At 41.6% G+C, this 21,479-nt stretch overlaps 1 protein-coding gene across 9 annotated transcripts in view; it reads right to left on the minus strand.

The window, feature by feature from the left end:
- The window catches only part of fam135a (family with sequence similarity 135 member A), a 228,239-nt gene that overhangs the window by 64,124 nt on the left and 142,636 nt on the right, over positions 1-21,479 (minus strand). For 8 of the 9 annotated variants that reach the window (XR_005461064.1, XR_005461066.1, XR_005461065.1 and 5 more), the window contains 5 exons: positions 20,963-21,040; positions 20,650-20,699; positions 19,253-19,411; positions 17,873-17,946; positions 3,959-4,113 (listed from right to left, as the gene is read on the minus strand). Coding sequence is in view for 6 of the 9 variants with exons in the window: in XM_038800678.1 (XP_038656606.1) it covers positions 3,959-4,113; positions 17,873-17,946; positions 19,253-19,411; positions 20,650-20,699; positions 20,963-21,040 (516 nt within the window). In the remaining 3 variants the exon portion in view is untranslated. The remainder of the gene's footprint in view (positions 1-3,958; positions 4,114-17,872; positions 17,947-19,252; positions 19,412-20,649; positions 20,700-20,962; positions 21,041-21,479) is intronic. The other variant, XM_038800680.1, reaches the window with a different exon arrangement.

Consider the following 21,479-nt stretch of genomic DNA (forward strand, 5'->3'; position numbering starts at 1 on the left):
TCTCTCATCATGACCCCTAACTGACGGGATCTGACAGCACAGCTCTATATGCTGAGGTGCATCTTGGTTGTACAGACTGGAGAAGTTCCAGCTTTGATTCTCAATCAATCCTGAGTCAGTTGATATCAACTAGGAAAATGGTAGAGGCACATTCTGTGTATCCCATTAGCAAGATCCCCTTTAGGATGGCCATCCCATGTGCAGGGTAGGTGGATTGGGCGTACTAAATTGCCCCTTAATTGGAAAAAATGAATTGGGTACTCTAAATTTATTTTTAAAAAAAGGATGGCCATCAGCAGCATATGCAATGATTTGCTTGTTGAGTGGAAATGGATAAATTCTCAAAACGAAACAAAGTACTTCTATATTGTTAATTTTACAATCTATACTCATGGCAAGGAATAAAATTAAAGAATTAGTTCCAATATTCATGCCATGGAGCATATTTTCTAATGCTGAGATTAGCTTTCAAAATCTAACTTTAGTCACGAAACTTGAATGAGTTTTTTTTCTTAATTTCAGCTTTCCATTATCACAGCTTTTTAAGCTCCATTTTCAGAATCCAGAAGTTATGCTTCAAGAGACTGATGAATGTCCTGCCCATTTCAATAATAAAAGAATGTTGAAGTAAAAGGCAATATACTGCAAACACTGGAAAACTGAAAGACATTACTGAATGTTAAATTGCATAATACTGGACCTTTCATGGTTGCGGCCATGTAGTTGCCAAAGCCCAACAAATGCTTTATTTACCAGAAACCCGACTGCTCGCAACATTTATAGTGAAATCGCAATGAGTCAAACTCCGAGGAGACCAAGTTCTTGTTACAGTAAGTCTTCACAATAAACCATTTCGCTATAATAGTGTTCACTGTAGACTTTTTTTGATTAACGTCATCAGTTTCGTTTTCATGAGGACAAAGTGACAGCAGGGACGGAGAGCTCAAAGAGACAGAGGGAACGGAGAGCGCAAAGAGACAGCGGGAACGGAGAGCGCAAAGAGGCAGCGGGAACGGAGAGCGCAAAGAGACAGCGGGAACGGAGAGCGCAAAGAGACAGCGGGAACGGAGAGCGCAAAGAAACAGCCGGATCGGGGAGAGCTCAAAGAGACAGAGGGAATCGAGACCGTTAAAGAGACGGTGGAACGGAGAGCGAAAGAGACAGTGGGAAAGAAGTGCACAAAAGAGACAGCCGGAAAGGGGCGCGAAAGAGACAATGGGAAAGATGCTCAAAAGAGACAGTGGGAAGGGAGAAAACACAAGAGACAGTGGGAAAAGAGAACGCGCAAGAGGCAGCAGGAAAGAGAACGCGCAAGAGGCAGCAGGAAAGAGAAAGCGCAAGAGGCAGCAGGAAAGAGAAAGCGCAAGAGGCAGCAGGAAAGAGAAAGCGCAAGAGGCAGCAGGAAAGAGAAAGCGCAAGAGGCAGCAGGAAAGAGAAAGCGCAAGAGGCAGCAGGAAAGAGAAAGCGCAAGAGGCAGCAGGAAAGAGAAAGCGCAAGAGGCAGCAGGAAAGAGAAAGCGCAAGAGGCAGCAGGAAAGAGAAAGCGCAAGAGACAACAGGAAAGAGAAAGCGCAAGAGACAACAGGAAAGAGAAAGCGCAAGAGACAACAGGAAAGAGAAAGCGCAAGAGCTTGCAGGGAAAAAGAAAGCGCAAGAGACAGCTGGAAAGGAGAAAGTACAACGGACAGTGGGAAAAAAGTGTCTCAGACAGACACACACAGGGGAGAGAGAGAGAGACACTGAATGGGAAAAGAAAGCAAGCAAAAACGTTGAGCTGAGTTTCATGAATACTAGAAGTGAGACACAAGCTGTGCCAATCAGGACTTTTTTGGGTGATTTATTGCTGTCTAATTTGAATTTATACAGCACTTGTTATATTCAGTGATTCATTTTACAAGTTATTCCAGCTAAGGATGCACAGTACCACACATATACAGTACAGCATTTCAATTTGTACATTGCTTTTTCTGGGCAAAGGAACCTAACTCCAGCTTCAACATTGATTCCTCTGGGAACCCAGAATTAACATAAGGTTGTTTCACTTAAAAGCGGTGATCTTCAGGAATAAAACTACTCATAGTGAAGACTCACTGTTGAAGTCATCACCATTCCCAACGTCAGAATACCCAATCTCATAGAATGATGCGCATGATAAGCAGAAATTCCACATTGGTGGGAACCGAGAGTGTGAAAGAGACGGTGGGAAAAGAGAGAGCAAAAGAGACGGTGGGAAACGAAAGAGAGCAGGAAAGGAGAGCGCGAAAGTCAAAACGGGAAAGGTGCTCAAAAGAGACAGTGGGAAGATTGACTCTGATTGGTCAAGGCATTGTCCTGGGGCATGAACCCAGGAGTGGCATTTCCCCAAGCTTTTGTTTAGTTGAAAAGGCATGCTCCTTCTGTCTGCAAAGGAAAGGCTGCGTGTGTGAATATATGTAGCTCCTGGCATAAGTGAGCAACACTGAGTTTGGCTGATAATCTTAAATTGGTTTTCAGTGTTATTTTTTGCACAACAGGATTGTTTTGAAGTATTGCCCAATCATGGAATCATATCTAATGTTGGACACTATGTTTTGAGTTTTGCAAGTCTGTACATTGCCTGTTGCGAACAGTTGAACGGTCCTGGTGAGTGCAAGACAAAAAATGTGACAGTATGTCTCTTTTTCTAGCAATATTAACCTTCTGCACTCCCAAACAACTATTTGCACACTTGTCATATGACTTTGCCAAGCAGAGCAGAGTTAGACCACACAATATGAAAAATCATGGAGCACTGGCCATTTTTCAATGCAAATCTCTGGCCATTGTACGGTGTGAACAAATTGAACAAAGACTTATTCACACATTAACTGCTTTACTGAGTTTCATTTGGCATTTGAATCTATTGTTTTTGACATAGACTGCATTTATAGACGTATCGGATTACACAAATGCATTCATGGGGGAATGGGGCCTTCTCGACTACCATAAAGCTTCACTTAACACAGATTTGTGGGTGAATCCCCTGGGATCTGACTCATGGGATTTTACTTTCTATTTTCAGCTAAGGGAGGGAATGACAGAACTAACGACCCAAGCAGCTGAAGGCACAACCACCAATGGTGGAGTGATAATCACGGATGCACAAGAGATCAAAACTGGAGGCGTGTTTCTTGAAGGGTTCTGTGGTTAGAGAAGACCATAGAGATTGGGAGGGCGAGGTTATGAAAGAGTTTAAAAACAAAGATGAGAATCTTGAATTGTAGTGCTGCTTGACCAGGAGCTAATATAGGTCAGCAAGCACAAGAGTGAATGGGACTGGGTGGGAGTATATACTCAGGCAGAATTTCGGGTGATCTCATGTTTCAGGTGGTAGAACACGAGAAGATAGCCAGTTCACAGAAATAGTCAAATCTAGATGCAATAAAGGTTTCAGCTGCTGTTGGGCTGAGACAAGGTCAGACTAGATTATGTTACGGAGGTACAAATGGGCTGTCTTCCGTTTCAGCATAGATATGTGCTCAGAAGCACATCTTAGGGTCACATATGATGCCAAGATTGTGAAGTCTGATTCAAACAGTTGCCAGGAGATGGTAGCCAGAATTAGTTGCAAGAATGACAACATTGGTTCCAGTCTTTCCAGTATTTAATTGGAAGACATTTCTGTTTATCCAGCATTGGATGTTAGATGATAAGTTTGATAATTTGGTAGCAGTGGAGGAAGTGAAAGGTGATGGTATTGAGGAATTGGATGTCATTGATGTACACATGAACATTAACACTGTTTTTGGATGGTGCAGCCGAGTGGCAGCGTGCAAATGAGAACTGGGATAGATCATTGGAATACACACACGTGAGTGGGAAGCAAGGTCTTTGCAAGTGAATCTTTGGCTATGATTCTATAGATAAGAATGAGATCAAAACCAATGCACAGAAATGCTGGAAAATAATAGCTATGAAACTGGAATTTAAATATTTTTCACCTTCTGGGACAGAATCCAGATATCGATCCTCAAAGATAATGGGCAGTGAGTTGAAGTCTCCATCTAGTTCTATACATTCCACAGGGAGAGATGGAAGGGAACTGAAATAGGTTGAATTCTTTACAGCTGCAGCCATCTGTCCGTGACTTTGTGCGCTGAAAATTACCAATAAATTTATATGTTAAGGTGGAAAAAAAACATATTTTCAGATCACTTAAGAATGCAATTTTTTTCGGTTTACCAAACTCCAGGCATTTTGCAAATTTAATTTGCAAATCTTTTTGTGAAATAGGGTGCTGGGCTATATGGGCTTTGTGTTCTTACAATGATGTCACATATCTCTAGAGTTTAGAAATGAACTGGTTAAACTAAAGCTTTCACCTATAAATAACCCTTTAATTTAAATGGAATTTATGCAGAAAAATAAATTATACAGCATCTTCACTACTCTTACTTAAATTCTAAGGATGCACATATCAATAAGCTTTAATGTCACATAATATTCCTAATACATAACTTCAAATAGTTTTTAATGAGCATTTTGTATGATTGGTAAGGACACACACAGACACCTCCAGAAAAAAAAAAGATCATGGAAGAAAGCTTGTGGAACTACTGAATAGATTGCCCTATTGAAAATATACAAGTTTAAATGTAATTAGCAGAAGAACTAGGCAGGAGACGAGGATGAAAAAACTCACTCAGTGTTACGATCTAAAATGCACTGTCTGAAAGGGTGGCAGAAGTAGATTAAATAGTCATTTTCAAATAGTATAACAGGGCTATGGGAAAGACTAGGGGAATGTCACAAACTAGGTACTCTAACTCCTTTAAACTCCTTTAAAGAGCCATCACAGGCACAATCAGCCTAATGGTCTTCTGTGTTGTGTGGTTTTGTGCCATGAACTGTCCAACATTACAGAAATCAGTCATACCACACAGGAGGCCTAATGGTCCAGCTAGTACATGTTGGCTATCTGTAGAGAATTCAAGTAAGTCTCATTCCCTTACCCTATTCTTACAGCCCTGAAAGTGTCCATCCCATTTACTTGTGAAAATATTGATCCATTACCCTCAAGGACACGGAGTTACACTTGCTGTGTAAAGAAGGCTCTTTATCTTATTCCCTTCTTATTTCTTGCCCAAAATCTTAAATGTGTCCACGTTGATCCTTCTACCATTAGCTAATGAGAAAAGTTTTATATACCATATCAAAACCGGTCATAATCGTCTACATCTTGACCCTCAATCTCCTTTGCTCCAAGGAGAACAATCCCAGCTTCCCTGGTCTAACCTTGTAGCTAAAATCTCTCATCCCTGGTACTATTCAGGTAAATCTCTTCTGCACGTTCTCAAGAATTCACAGATCCTTCCTAGTGACCAGAATTGGATGCATTATTCTTGTTGTTGCTTAACCAGAGGTTTATAAAGACCTTGAAAGAAAAAGATACCTAGAAAACTAGTATACTATCTAAAAAAGGATACAATTTACAGATCTTGCTATTCAACGCTCAGGGGATTAGACAGCTCAAGCACAAAATTGACAGGACAGAGCTACCTCCTGGATTTAGAGCATACATACTGTCTTGAGAACCGATCATGACCCAATAGTAATAAGATACGAGTAAATGGCAGAGGGAGAAATAATTTACATGTCATATGCCTGAAAATTGGCTCAACCTTTTTTATGCAAACAAATGTTTCCTGATCTATGCCTAGCATTTGGGAAAAAGAATGGAGGAGGTAAATACATGTCTGCCAACAAGTAGCATCGACACCTGCATAAATAACTCAGAGTACGTTTTGAATAAGGTGGTAAAAGAGAGATAGAGTACACTTAATCCACATCAGCATGGGACGGTGGAATAGTGGTAATTCACTAGACTGGTAATCCAAAGGCCCAGGATAATGCCCTGTTGATACAGATTCAAACACCATCACAACGTTTGGTGCAATTTAAATCAAATTAATTAATAAATCTGAAATTGAAAACTAATGGTGGAACTATCACTGATTTCTGCCAAAATCCACGTGGTTTACTAATGTCCTTTAGGGAAGAAAATCTGCCATCCTTATCTCGTTTACATGTGCTCAAGACCCACAGCAATGTGGCTGACACTTAACTGCCCTCTGAAATGCACAGAACTGCCACAGAAAATAAATAAAACTGAAAAGTCCTCAATATTGATACTGGACCCTATGAAGTTTCACTCCAGCAGGTCAAACATGCGCAAGGAAACCTCTCGCAAATTACCTTCTCAGCCGATGAATCAGTACTCCTCCATGTTGAACATCACTTGGAAAAAGAAGCACTCTGGGCATAGGACTTCAATGACCATTATCAAAAGTGATTTGATAGTACCATTGTTGGCCAGACTGAACCAACCTCCTCCTCATCAATCTACCTGCCACAGATGTATCTGCCCATGACAGTATGGGTGGGAGCGATGACCGCACAGTCTTTGTGAAGGCAAAGGCTCATCTTCACACAAACTCCATTGTGTTGTGTAGCATTACCACTATGATAAACAGGACAGATTCTGAACAGATCTAGTGGCTCAAAACTGGATATCCATGAAGCATTGTGTGTCACCAACAGCGTAATTGTGGTCAGCCACAAGTTGGCATCTCATGGCTCGGCATATCGGTCACTTCACCATTAAGCCAAAGGATAAACTCTAGTCTAATGAAGAGTGCAGGAGGGCATACCACTTGCAACACAAGGCATATATAAAAATATAGGGTCAACCTGGCGATGGTACAATATATCATACCCAAACAATGGAAGCAGCATGTGATAAACAGAGATAACTGATCCCACAACAAACAAATCAGATCAAAGCTCTGCAGATTTGCTAGATCAAAGTGAATGGTAGTGGACAATTAAATGTTACTATCCAGTCAGGGACCAGGAACATTTTGTTTAAAGTAGACAAAATTTGAAATCCCATTTACCCACGAGGAGACTAAAGCACCAAGACCACTTTATTAAACAAACAAACTTTACTACATGAAGTCAGAAAAGTAAAATAATCTACAATATCTAATACTCTAACATTCAGAATTAATGTGAAGTAAATGTGAATTAACAACTGTGGTTGAACACCCCACTTTTAATAAAGGTGCGAGCAAGAGAATCCCATGAATTTCTCAGCATGCCATCAGATGTCAGTGATTACTGAAAGTCACAAAATCTTGTTAAAACTCGGTCTCTCTCATGAAAGATTTCAACTCTCAATTCTTGAAGATTTAGCCTCTGAATTTCCTCAAATGCCACTTTGACTTGGGATGCTTCAATAACTGCTCACTTTTTTTGAGACTGTGTTCCATGGGATTCACAAAGTTGCACTCTTGTCTCTAATTATTGGCACACTTTCATAGACAACTAGCTTCAATAAACTGGCACTCTCCTGGGGCTCTCCAAACACCAATCTCTCAGCTACACCAATCTATAAATAGCACCTGGGGATTCTTCTGACTGCCAACTCCTCCAGCATGGAACCAGCAACCTTCCGTCACCTTCTCAGCTCCCAAGGCTTCATAGTCTACCTGGAGTCTGCTAACAGCAGCACCGTTTCAGTATGCAGCTTCTTCCACAGTGCAGAACATTATCTCCATCTCGGTAGTATGGCTGAATTCACCCCTTCCTGAGTTTACCTGATGCTGGAACTTATTATTGCCTCAAAATTAAAAAACAAAAATTTGGAGTACCCAATTCTTTTTTTTCCAATTAAAGGGCAATTTAGCATGGCCAATTCACCTACCCTGCATATCTTTTTGGGTTATGGGGGTGAGATCCACGCAGACACAGGGCGAAAGTGCAAACTCCAGATGGACAGCGACTTAGAGCTTGGATTGAACCCGGGTTCTCGGCGCAATGAGGCAGAAATGTTCTCCATTGCGCCACCGTGCTGCTCCCTTTATTGCCTCAAAACTTGACTGAACGCACGCCTTGTTTCCAAGATTCTACCCTCCATTGAAAGGCACCATCCTACCACCAGCCACGTTGCAACCAGTGGAGTAACATTTTGTACGAGCACTAGGACAGGCAAAAACATATGGAGGGCACAAAGGATCAAGGTTGATTTGTTGACTTTTATAAACAATATGGAAGGTTCATTAAAAAATTTAGCTTGGAATATTTGTTTTGGTTTTCATTTTTGCACCGTGGCCAAATGGATGGTGCAATATCAGTGACAGTGAACGATAAGTGTGAACTGTTGGTTAATGGGGACTGGGCTAGTAGTTACTGGTACTGCACTTGGGTGAGCACTTTAATAACACACTGTCAAGTACTGAATGGTTCCTCCAGAGCAATCCAGACAGTGAAAGTATTGTTTGTGTCCCAATGGTTTGCTCTAACCCATTTAAATATGACAATATATCTTTCATAGTGTGCTGCACATATGAGCATAGATTGCGTACAAAGTCAGTTAATCGTCTTGTAGTTCAACTGTCAGCTTTGGCTTTGTTTTGATGGTTCAAATGCAGCTGGCATAAGGGACTGTCGCAGAATGAAAGCTAGCAAGATATTGGGTATTAATGTGCATAATTTTCTGCCTACAATAAATACATTTCCTGATGTCTGTCAGAGAGGAAGATAACACACTTCAGGGCGGCAGCAATAGACAGGTGAGATGGGAAGATACATGAGAGATGAAATTTCCCACTGCGAAGTGCAATGAGATTCATTTTGGTTAGAAGAATGGAGAGGCAAAATAACCTAAATGGCACTAATGTAAAAGGAGTGCAGAAACGGAGGCCTGGGTTACATATATAGTTTTCTGAGGGTGGGTAGATAAACTGGTGAAGCTTTGCTTTGACTTTATAAAATTAAGCATTTAATACAAAAGCTTGAAAGTTATGCTAAATCTTTATAAATTGTTGGTTAGGCATCAATTAGATATGTGTTCATATGTGCACAGAGCACACTTGAGGAAGGATATCAAAGTCTTGCAGGAGAAAATTACTGAAGTGATACCAGGAATGAGAGAAATCAGATTTGTGGAGACTAGACAAGCTGGAATTATTCATTTTAGATCAAAGAAGCTTAAGGGGAGAGACTTAACAAGAGTGTTCAAAATTAGGAGGGGCTTTGATAAATAGTGAGAAGCTGTTTCCACTGGCAAGAGTGTAAATAACAGAAGGAAACAGATCTGAGTTTATTTACAAAAGGACCAAAGCAGAGATGAGGCGGTTTCTTTGTGTAAATAGACAGTTATGGTGATCTGCAATGCACTGTCTGAAAGGATGGTGGAAGCAGCTTCAAATAGTAGCTTTCAAAAAAGAATTGATATATTTGGAAAGGACTATGGAGGAATAACATAGAACGATACAGCGCAGTACAGGCCCTTCGGCCCTCGATGTTGCACCGACATGGAAAAAAAACTAAAGGCCATCTAACCTACACTATGCCCTTATCATCCATATGCTTATCCAATAAATTTTTAAATGCCCTCAATGTTGCCGAGTTCACTACTGTTGCAGGTAGGGCATTCCACGGCCTCACCACTCTTTGCGTAAAAAACCCACCTCTGACCTCTGTCCTATATCTATTACCCCTCAATTTAAGGCTATGTCCCCTCGTGCTAGCCACCTCCATCCGCGGGAGAAGGCTCTCGCTGTCCACCCTATCTAACCCTCTGATCATTTTGTATGCCTCTATTAAGTCGCCTCTTAACCTTCTTCTTCACCCTAACAGGGTGAAACTAATTGGACAGCTCTTTCAAAGAGCAAACACAGATAGATGGGCCAAACAGGCTCATATAGTGCTAAGATTTTGTGTTTCTGCGACAACACATTCATGTCATCTTACAGAAAACACCTACAATATGGATTGGATTGGATTGATTTATTGTCACGTGTACCGAGGTACAGTGAAAAGTATTTTTCTGCGAGTAGCTCAAGAGATCATTAAGTACATGGGAAGAAAAGGGAATAAAAGAAAAAACACAATGCAAGATATACAATGTAACTACATAATCACCGGCATCGGATGAAGCATACAGGGTGTAGTGTTAATGAGGTCAGTCCATAAGAGGGTCATTAAGGAGCCTGGTTATAGTAGGGAAGAAGCTGTTTTGAGTCTGTTTGTGCATGTTCTCAGACTTCTGTATCTCCTGCCCGATGGAAGAAGTTGGAAGAGTGAGTAAGCCAGGTGGGAAGGGTCTTTCCCCAGGCAGCAGGAGGTGTAGATGGAGTCAATGGCTGGAGGCAGGTTCGTGTGATGGACTGGGCTGTGTTCACGACTCACTGAAGTTTCTTGCGGTCCTGGACTGAGCAGTTGCCATACCAGACTGTGATGCAGCCAGATAGGATGCTTTCTATGGTGCATCTGTAAACGTTGGTAAGAGTTAATGTGGACATGCCAAATTTCCTTAGTTTCCTGAGGAAGTATAGGTGCTGTTGCGCTTTCTTGGTGGTAGCGTCGACATGGGTGGACCAGGACAGATTTTTGGAGATGTGCACCCCGGAATTTGAAACTGCTAACCATCTCCACCTCCACCCTGTTGATGCTGACAGGGGTGTGTACAGTACTTTGCTTCCGGAAGTCAATGACCAGCTCTTTAGTTATGCTGACACTGAGGGAGAGTTTGTTGTCGCTGCACCACTCCACTAGGTTCTCTATCTCCCTCCTGTATTCTAACTCATCGTTATTCGAGATCCGGCCCACTATGGTCGTATAGTCAGCAAACTTGTGGATGGATTGGTTCCAAATTCTGCCACGGAGTTGCGTGTGTACAGTGAGTAGAGTAGGGGGCTAAGGATGCAGCCTTGCAGGGCCCAGGTATTGAGCACTATTGTGGAGGAGGTGTTGTTGTTCATTCTTACTGATTGTGGTCTGTGGGTCAGAAAGTTGAGGATCCAGTTGCAGAGTGGGGAGCCAAGTCCAAGGTTTGGGAGTTTGATATGAGCTTGGCTGGGATTATGGTATTGAAGGCGGAGCTATAGTCAATAAATAGGACTCTGATGTGGAGTCCTTGCTGTCGAGATGCTCTAGGGATGAGTGTAGGGCCAGGGAAATGCGTTCTGGGAGTATGGAGGTGATGCGCTTCATGATCAACCTCTCGAAGCACTTCATTACGACTGAAGTCAGGGCCACCGGACGGTAATCGTTGAGGCACGTTGCCTGGTTCTTCTTTGGCACCAGTATGATGGTGATCTTCTTGAAGCAGGTTGGGACCTCGGAGTGGAGTAGGGACAGGTTAAAGATGACTGCGAACACCTTTGCCAGCTGGTCCGCGCAGTCTCCGATTGCACGACCAGGGATCCCGGCCGGGCCCGTCGCCTTCTGAGGGTTCACTTTCAGGAAAGCCGATCTGACTTCAAAGCTGTGATGGTGGTTTGATATTCTCTCTTGGCATCTCAGATTGATTTGCGTAGATCGTACCTGGATTTCTTGACTTGAACGCCTCGGACCTGTCCTTTAGTAGGGAGTCAATCCCGCGATTGAGCCATGGTTTCCGGTTGGGGAACATACGTACCGCTTTCTTTGGCACGCAGTCGTCCACACATTTGCTGATGAAGTCTGTGACGGTGGTGGCATACTCATTTAAGTTGGTCGCTGAGTTCTTAAATATGGACCAGTCCATATGGACCAATGTGATGTTTGGTTTGGCTATGCATTCAATGGCTCCTGACGCTGAGGTACTTCCTGCCCCAGGTTTTAGTGAGCTGCTTGATGTGCAGCATTCCATGGATTGGAAACTCATGGCCACATTCACACTTTGTGTCATCCCTCATTTTCTGCTTACAGTGCAGGTGGCTGCATCGTCCAGTTCTAGAGTAGATTTGGTTGAGGATTTTAATTGAGGTAGGTTGAAGCCAGGGACCTGTTGTTGGATCAGTGATGCGATGTTGGTTCTCAGTGCTGCATGCATCCCACAATTCCATCCATCTGGCCAGTGGCTGATACCAGCTGACTGAATTTTAGCTGCTGTTCCCCAGAGCGGCCGATGAGATTTTAAGCACTTTCTCTGTGGGCCTTTCAAGTCTTTGTGAATGGGAAGGTCAGTGTTGCTCATGACTTTTCTTATTTCATGGAGCATGATGACATTGCAGTGAATGGCAGGTAGGGCAAAGAGACAGCACCAAAACCAATCAACTGGATTACACTGAAGCATTCCTGACAAATTCCTCATAGCGGCGTTGAGCTGCACGCCCACAATCTTTGTGAGAGAAGTTGATAATAACCTGTGTGTTCACCCTAGGTTCGGGATATTGGCATCTAATGTCATCAAAAATGACCAAACATCTCAAAATGGCCTACCAGTCTGAAAAGGATTGAACATGCCAACAATGGTCCCTTTCAGACAACTGGCTCAGTCTTCTGCGTTTATCCACTCAATTTTAATAATAATCGCTTACTGTCACAAGTAGGCTTCAATTAAGTTACTGTGAAAAGCCCCGAGTTGCCACATTCCGGCACCTGTTCGAGGAGGCTGGTACGGGAATTGAATTGTTTTTGTTTTGCATTACAAGTCAACTGTTTAGCCCACTGTGCTAAACCAGCACCGTAAAGGCCTATCTAAAACAAACCTATCTAAAATGAAGTGCAAGATTACATGAGAGACATAGAATGGAAAATGATCAATGTCCCTCCCACCAGGAAATCTGAACCCAACCTATACCAGGTTCAGATCCATGACTTTTCACACACAATAGTGCATCAAATATTAGGCAAAATATGGAATGCCAACATACATCCAAGCTGACCTTATTACTGAAGTTGAAAATTCACAATTTTCCATTATTGAGCTGCATTCTTCATCTGGCATTTGCTCCTTAAGATAATGTAGCGACTTCCGGCGCAATATGTAGGTGGGAGGGCGCGCTTTTGGGAGCTCCAATTAGAGCCTGATTTTTAAAAGAAATTTTGCTCTTTTTTTAGAGATCACTCACCATGGAATTGCAGATACCAGCAGAATAGATTCCTCCCTTGTTGATTCCATGGCTAAGCGCAAAGGAAGAGAGTGCAGGAAGCCTGAAATTGACCTGATCTCGATCTCGACTGACTTGGGAACCTCATGGAACGCCTAGGCACCTAAGGTGGCGATGGCGACGGCATCGCTGCAGTCAGTAGCAGCCTGATCACATTAGATAGGTTGGCCAAAGAATTCAGTAAACAAATTAACTTAAACTTCAAGAAGCAGTGGAAGCTAATCTCCGGCAAAATATAAATCAATAGTAGCACTGGGATTGGTCCAAATGAAGCTCGACAAAGCCATTGAAAAAGGTAAAAAAACATGGCGAGACGCTGAAAGATGTCAAGGAGGGCTTACGGGACGCAAGCAACTAGCTTGGTCACTCGAGGCCGAGATTGCAATGGGGCTGATGAAAATAAAAGGTTGACAGCCAAGGTTGACAATCTGGAAAATCGGTCAGGGAGTCAGAACCTCAGAGTTGTGGGATTGCCAGAGGGAATGGAGGGCCCGGACCCCATTGAGTATTTATGATGGATGATCGGGAAGATATTGGGCAAAAGTGGTCTCGCATTCCCCAACACAAAGACAGTTCTCTACAAGAAGGACATTTGTTTCGGAGTGGTGTACCCAGCGAGGGTGCAGGTCACGGACTTTTTTTTTGAGACACCTGAAGAGGTGGAGGACTTCATCAACAAACATAGACTGAGGACCAGTTAAATGAGAGGTGTTATGTGAGGATTTAAAAAATATATAAATTTATATATACCCAATTTTTTTTTCCAATTAAGGGGCAATTTAGCATAGCCAATCCACCCACTTGCACATAATTTTGGGTTGTGGAGTGGACCCACGCAGACACAGGGAGAATGTGCAAACACCACATGGATAGTGACCTGGGGCCAGGATCGAATCCGGGTCCTCAGCGCTGTGAGGCAGCATTACAACCACTTTGTGGGGATCTCTTTATTTGCAGATTCTTGTAAATGTTATGGGTTGAAGGGAGTGGTGGGTTTTACTGCACATAGTTCTTGGCGATCAGTTTTTGAATTTTTTTTATCTTGCTAGTTGAACTTAAACGTTGTATGGTTGTTGGATCTTTATCTTTTGTCTTCCTAGAAATAGTTTATTCTCATATTGGGCAATGATCTTGTCCCTGTCATTGTCCTGTGACCTACCTTGCTAGCAGTGTACAATGATGGTGAACGGGAGTGAGGTGGGAGGAGGAGCTTCAGCTGTAAAACCAGTACTAGCTGGTTTGGTGTGCCAAGTTTCTAGGTTGGGGTTGGGGTGGAGGTTTCAAACTGTGGGCCTGGTTCCAGTTCAAGGATTTAGGGGGGGGGGGGGGGGGGGGGGGGGGGGGGTTAGCTGGCTGATGGTTATTTTAGAACATTCTTTGTGTTTTTCTGGGGCAGGAATGGCTGTCACCTTGCCTTCTTCGGTCCCCAAGCCAGATGTGATTCTAGCTATGGATGCAGAGAAAGCATTCAAAAGAGTGGAGTGAAAGTACCTGGGAGGTTTTAGCTCAGGCAGAAATATATTTCATGGGTGCAGCTGCTGTCCACAAATCCATGATTAGCGTTCGTACCAATGCAACAAGATTGGGACACTTTCCTCTGAGCAGTGGTACAGCGCTGCCGATTGCCGCCGTTCCCTTTCACTCTGGCGATGGTGCTGAGGGCTTCTGGGGGATGGAGGAGGAGGAATATAGGGTGTTGCTTTATGCAGATGACCTGCTCCTGGATGTCATAGATCTGGTCTCCTCTATAGACGAGATTGTGAGACTGCTGAGTAGCTTTGGCTCCTTTACGGGCTATAAATTAAATCTGGGGAAACGTGAGTATTTTCTGGTTAATCCCCCAGGGAGGGGAGCCAATATGGGGGTATTACCCTTCCACCGGGTCAGAGATAGCTTCTGGTATCTGGCATTCAGGTGACATATGATTGGCATGTGCTTAATAAATTAAACTTTATAAGTTTGTTAGATAAGGTGAGATTCAATTTACAGAGATGGAGTAGCCTCCCGTTGTCCCTGGCGGGCAGAGTTCAAATCACCAAAATGAACATTCTGTCGTGGTTTCTATTTTTGTTCCCATACCTTCCTATTTTTCTCGCTAAATCGTTCTTTGCTAGAGTGAACAAGTTAGTGAATTCCTTTGTATGGGCAGGTAGGGCGCCGAGAGTACGTCGCAGGGTGGACTTCCAGAGGAGCCAGCAGTTTGGGGGCTTGGCACTACCTAATTTCCTCATGTGTTACTGGGTGGCCAATGTGGAGAAGGTGTTGGGGTGGTTCAGAGAATTGGACATCATGTGTGGGAGGGTGGAGGCACGTTTGTGTAAAGAGTTGAGCTTCTGGGCCCTGGTAACAGCACCACTCCAACTCTCTCCAACAAGATATACCTCAAATCCAGTGATGATCTACACCTTGAAGATATGGAGGCAGCTCAGACAACATTACAAGCCGAGTGTCATGTCATTACTGGACCCTATAAATGGGTCCAGTTTGTTTCCACCATCGGGTTTGGATTTGACTTTCAAGGCGTGGGAAGGGAAAGGGCTAGAGTGCTTTAGAGATCTGTTTATAGATGGACGGTTCGCCAACTGGGAGGAGTTCTCAACGAAATTCCAACCATCAGGGTCACACCTATTTTGATATTTTCAATTGCGTGGCTTAGTCTGCGGGGTTCGCCCTTCATTTTCCTTAGCACCACAGCCATCCCTGATGGGAGAAAATCTTACGGTTGGCAAGGACTTGGGGGAGGGGGGGTCAGGATCTCGAACATCTATGAGCGGACCATCTCACTGGAATCTTTGCTGCTTGATTGAGTGAAGGCAAAACGGGAGGAGGAATTGGGACCCATCTTCGATGAGGATGTATCGAATGTATCATACTGCATGTGGCTCAGCCTCATCCAATTCAAGGTGGTTCACAGAGCTCATCTAACCAAAAGTAGGATGAGTAGGTTATTTGATGGAGTGGAGGACAGATATGAGCAGTATGCTCGTGGGCCTGCCAATAATACCCATATGTTTAGATCTTGTCCAAAGATGGTGAGCTTTTGGGTCTCCATTAACACCAGCGGTTCTTAACATTGATCTGGAGTCTTGTCCGTAGGTGGCCATTTTCGGGGTGTTGGACTTGCTGGGGTCGCGGACCGGGATGAGGGCTGATGGACTCGCCTTTGCCTTACTAATAACCTGAAGAAGAGCGGAAGGGGAGCTCCACCTAGTGCCTCATTCCTGGTTGGGTGACCTTATGGACATTTTACACCTGGCAAAAGGCCAAGTACATCGTGTCAGGGGGTCGGTAGAGGGATTCTATCCGAGGTGGCAGCCATTTATTTCAGACTTCAAATAGTTAATTATCATTGGCTGTTGGGGGGATTTGGATGTAGTTTTTGTTGTGTATTTTTCTATATCTCTGATATCTCGTGTTGTTAATGCGACAGTTGTACGATATTTGAACAATTTTTGCAGTTGGTGTGTTATAGTTCAGTTCTTGTTTGTTAAATATAAAACCTTCAATAAAATATCATTTAAAAAAATAATGTAGCACTTTTCAGGGAGGGTAGAATGCTGGACAAATAGCTAGTCTTGCTGTCAAGTATAAAAAAATAAACTTTCAAAGATATCCTTGTGATGAAACCTTGCAGCCAAAATGTTTGGTGTTCCAGGCCCTTCACCTCAGCCCCTAATTTCCTCATGATCCAAAGTTTTACATTTTGATATGCGTGCTCCATCTTATAGTTCACACTTTCTCCCAATTCTTTGTCTTTGTGCTCATAACAATAATGGCAGGCACTATAGTAAATCAAATTGCTTAAGTTGAAACCAAGGCCATTACACTCTTTGCAGGAGATGTGCACAATTGTTTCCAAATTCATGAGGGGTCTGGAAAGAGTAGTCAGTGAAAATGTTGTTCCTGCTGGAGGTCAGTCCCATGATCAGAAGACACGGGTTTAAGATGATTGGCAAAAAAAGCAATGGTGATAGATGAAAAAACTTCTTTACACAAGAGTGATTAGGATCTGCAATGCACTGCCTGAGAGTGTGGCGAAGACTGATTCAATTGAATCTTTCAAAAGGGAATTGGATAATTCTATGATTATCTCCTACCTGAACTGGAGATCATGTAGAATGCCCACCATGTTCTTTGTTCAGGTTTGAAAGGCATGAAATACCTGGCTGTCGTACAATTGTGCACAGGCTAAAGCCAATGGGTTAATTTACGGGTTGTATAATACAAGGAAGCAGCAGGACAGAGTGTACAAAACAACAGAAGGTCACATTGCTTGAGAATCACTAAGATTGCTTTTCTTTGGCAAAAATGCTTCTGTGTCATATGTTTACCTTTGCCAATCCACATAATTCAATCCCGAGACAGAACAATGACATGAGCAATCTCTATGATGCTTTATATCTCTAGAATTCAGTACAAATCAATATTTTAAGTTCTTTAGGCTTAAAGTCTCTTATAAGTGCAAACACAAATATATTGGAATGAAATGGAGGTTAGGACTGCAGCTCCTCTGCAAGTTAGGAGAATCTAGAATCAGAACAGTAAATCTGACTGGAAATTATTGATGCTGATTGAATAGCTGCTTTAAACATATAAATATATTGTAGAGTTCTGGAGATCTTAGCCATGCAAAATATTCATTCTCAACTAAATAGGTTAACCAGAGTGATTGGGGCAAATTTAGAATCATGCCCTGAATATGTAAAGATACACATGTGGATATCGAAAGTACCAATTCTGTTCTCAAGTGACTACACTTCCAAAATCTTGCATTACATTTATATTTTAAAAATTAAACTAATCTCATAGAGCGACTTGTTACTGAAAATTAGTATTCACATTTACAACTATGACACACACCAGAAAATGTAGCAAGAAACCTTTCACTGAAAAGTGAAAATGTTATTTCCCAGCAAAAAAACGGAACCTGGCTATTGTTTGTTTGTCTTATTTTTCAGTTTCTACATTACTTACTGTAATTCCTGATATGCTAACGCTGCTTGTCTAGGGTGTTCAATGCAGAAAAAGGCTTCTGAAAATCTTCTTACCTATCCAATTGTGGGGGAAGAAGGGAACAAATACAGCCACAATTTCAGTAAACTTTGTAAAGTAGATGCCAAAAACCCTAGTCTAAATTTTACATAGTTTAGAAACATGACATAGATAACAAAATACTTTAGGCCAAGTACCATATCCCAGATTAATACACTGGCAAGGACTCATGGATTAGGGGGTGAATATAGTATTGGAGAGATACTTGTATCAAAGAACAATAGCCATGAATGTAATTATTTTCAGAAGAGAAAAACATTACCAACAGGGTACCGAAGGTTGGTCTTAACTGCACTATATCACAGACAATGATTGGAGCAAAATACTCAAATATGCAGATGTTAGCCAAGAGTAAATATCAGTAAACAATAGATAAAAGATTCTGTCAGATACACATCTTCAGGTAAATCGACCTACGTGCAGGATGCAGTTCAATGTGAACTAATACAAAATAGCAAGGAATTAAAGGAGTAGTCAGGGTTAAAAAGAAGAATAGTGCAGTATACAATCAGGATGGAAAACCAGGGTGATGGTAAAACTGTAAATGCATTCACTCTGGATTCACCTGCAACAAGGAAATGAGTTAAATGAGCAGAGAAACACACTGCCAATAAATAGAGTTTACAAAATGTTTTAAGACATTAGATTCCAGCTCGTAGATGAAGATCCAAAAGTTTTAGGATAGGGAGCTGGAGAAACATTTTCACACAGAGGAATTATAAGGGTATATTTCAAAACATGGGCTGTCCCATTTAAGATAAAGAGGCAATTTTTTTTTGTATCTCAAGAGCGTCATTAACCTTTTGGATTCTCTACTCGAGAGAGTGTAGAGAAGACTGGATCATTGAATATATTGAAGGCTAATCTCAACAGATTTTTGATCTATAAGGGAGTCGAGGATCACATGGTATTGCTGGGGGGGGGGGGGGGGCGACAGCACGGGCAGAAGTGGATTTAATGTCACAATCACATCGGGCATCATTTTACTGATTGGCAGAACAAGCTCAGTCGGCCAAATGGCCTATTCCTGTTCCCATTTCTTATATAAGATTAGAGTTGGTGACTGAAGTAGAGATCATGTCGACAACTGAGAATATATTGATGATGGTGGTTGATGAAAGGGAAATTAGGGACATAGGAACAGGGCAGGCAAGATTAAGACTTGTATTCAATGTGGACTACACTAACTCGTCTGTGTTCCCATGTTGCCATCTCATATAATTTGACATCAATGACTAATCAATGACTTGTCTAATTTGCAATTAAAGGTTTTCACATGTAAATTAATAATATAGTACTTACACGAAGTACATGGTGTTCTTTTGCCAATAAAGCTGCGACTTCTCCTTGTAGTGACACAATCTCTATAAACTGTGCCCAAAGAGCCATCAGCAAAGAGCAAAGCTGTGCAAGATCCATGTTTACCAGTTCTGGAAGATCATCAGGATTTTCCATTTTCAGCTAGAATGGAAGACATAAACTGTAAGCCTCCTTTAAGTTTTACACCCCCCCCCCCCCAATATACACATTGGGTTCACTTATCTGCAATGCTATCCAAAAGAAAGAGCCCCCCCCCCCCCTTACATTTTTGAGCATTGAAGAAAATGTTATAGTGATGATGAATCCTTTACCATTTTTGGGAGACATCAGTTTTCCACCACATCCCCAAACAAACAGTATTGAAATTCATAGCTAAAAATACATTTACATAAAACCAGAGGAGGAAGATGGGGGAAACTAAATTTACCTCACCCATAATCTGATAGTACGAACTATGAATGTAAAGATTAGAATACACAAGGCATTGCGTAAATGAATAACGGGACACACAAACTCCAAGTAAAATGAACGATCTACTGACATAAGGACAGATTGAGAAATCAGTTAGACCCCTTAAATACTCAAAAGGAATTTAGAGCTTAGATTTAAAACTCTAAAATTGGAATGAATTGACACCAAGTTATTTCCAGACCAAAAAAATAAACTTATGAAAATTTCCTGAGCTTTCTGCATTGTACATTTACTATGCATGATATTATGATTTATTTTGGCTTCCAGGATTCACTGCTACATTGACATTGACACTATGGATTTTGTATTTGTGTGGACGTCATGTATGTTTACATATCACAAAGAATACAAATACATTGAAGGGGATACATAGTGCCATAAATGAAGGTTCTGGTGGGTCCTCGTATTCTGTTTATTGAAAAGCAAAGAGTTCTCCATTGCCAGACTTGGAGGAGGATTTAAACCTTGTATCTGCCAAGCGTCAATTCACAGCCAGAATATAACCCTTACCACTGCCATGCAATTAGCAAGACAGATACAAGACATACTGGAGGAGCACAGATCCATAATCTTTCCGGACATTCACAAACTTAGCAATAGCTGGACTTGAAGTCTTGTGACTTTGCTATCAGTACTAAATAATTATCTTACTGCAGTTACTGGTTAAAAGAATTACATTAAAAATGTATGCAAGCTTTACAAGAGGGCAATGCAAACTAGCACAAGAAGTTCAACTGAAGCCAGCACAAGAGATATCTCTCAGACTAGACTGCTATAGAATTTGTACACCACATTCTTGGAGTAAATCAAATGTTAATAGGCACAAAAGGTGGTATTTAATAGGAGCTCCAGTTTGGAAACAGTTATGATCTCTGCAAAGTCAAAACTATTTGTAGTAACATGCATACCTTTATCTGTTCACAAAGTTCTGACAGTCTGCCATCAACATCAATCTCCTCTGAAAAATAAAGTTTATATTAAAATACGAACAACTATTAGAAAAACAAATATCAGCAGCAGTAAAAGAACAACATGTTAAGGTTTGTGATCACTTGAATTTTTCAGACTAAATTTGTAGACTACTTTAAGATTCACACAAATTGCTTTCGATTTGCTCACTGTCAGCATTGAAATCTATTGTTTGAAATTATATTAACTATTCTGAACAAAATCTTCTACAGGAACTATATAGGTTTACTGTTAGAAGTCATGTAGACATACCTATCAAGATGTCCCTCTGTGTTCTTGGATATTTTCTTCTGAGGAGTCGTTCATAAAGGACCTGCATGTTGGTCATGGCTAGTCATAGGATTGTACACACGTGCTTGTTATTGTATCCTCTTTTCAAACCTATACCCTATCAACTTTTCTAAAGGTTAGCTGCTAAATTGAAACTCTCTGAATACCTGAGCAAAGCTTTTAGAAATTGTGAGCATTAGCTACCATGCTTTTAATATCATAGCGAAGCACAAAGATCAAAAGATAAAAGCAAAGATGATGCTTATTAGGCCATATCTTTTGTTAGACACCTGGTTATAGCACACACCAGCAAATTTTCTTAACGCATATTCCTGAAGAACATATATAAAGAGAGCAATTTATATGGGTGCCTTATAAGCCTGCAGTAATAAACCATGCATAAAATATTAGAAATTAGAGTGCAAAATATCCCTTTGAATGGTTACTAGAATTGATAGGTATTTTTATAGCTTTAATTAAGAGGACCATCAAAAAATGG

The sequence above is a fragment of the Scyliorhinus canicula genome, chromosome 6, assembly GCF_902713615.1.
Source record: "Scyliorhinus canicula chromosome 6, sScyCan1.1, whole genome shotgun sequence".
In the NCBI taxonomy this organism is placed as follows: domain Eukaryota; kingdom Metazoa; phylum Chordata; class Chondrichthyes; order Carcharhiniformes; family Scyliorhinidae; genus Scyliorhinus; species Scyliorhinus canicula.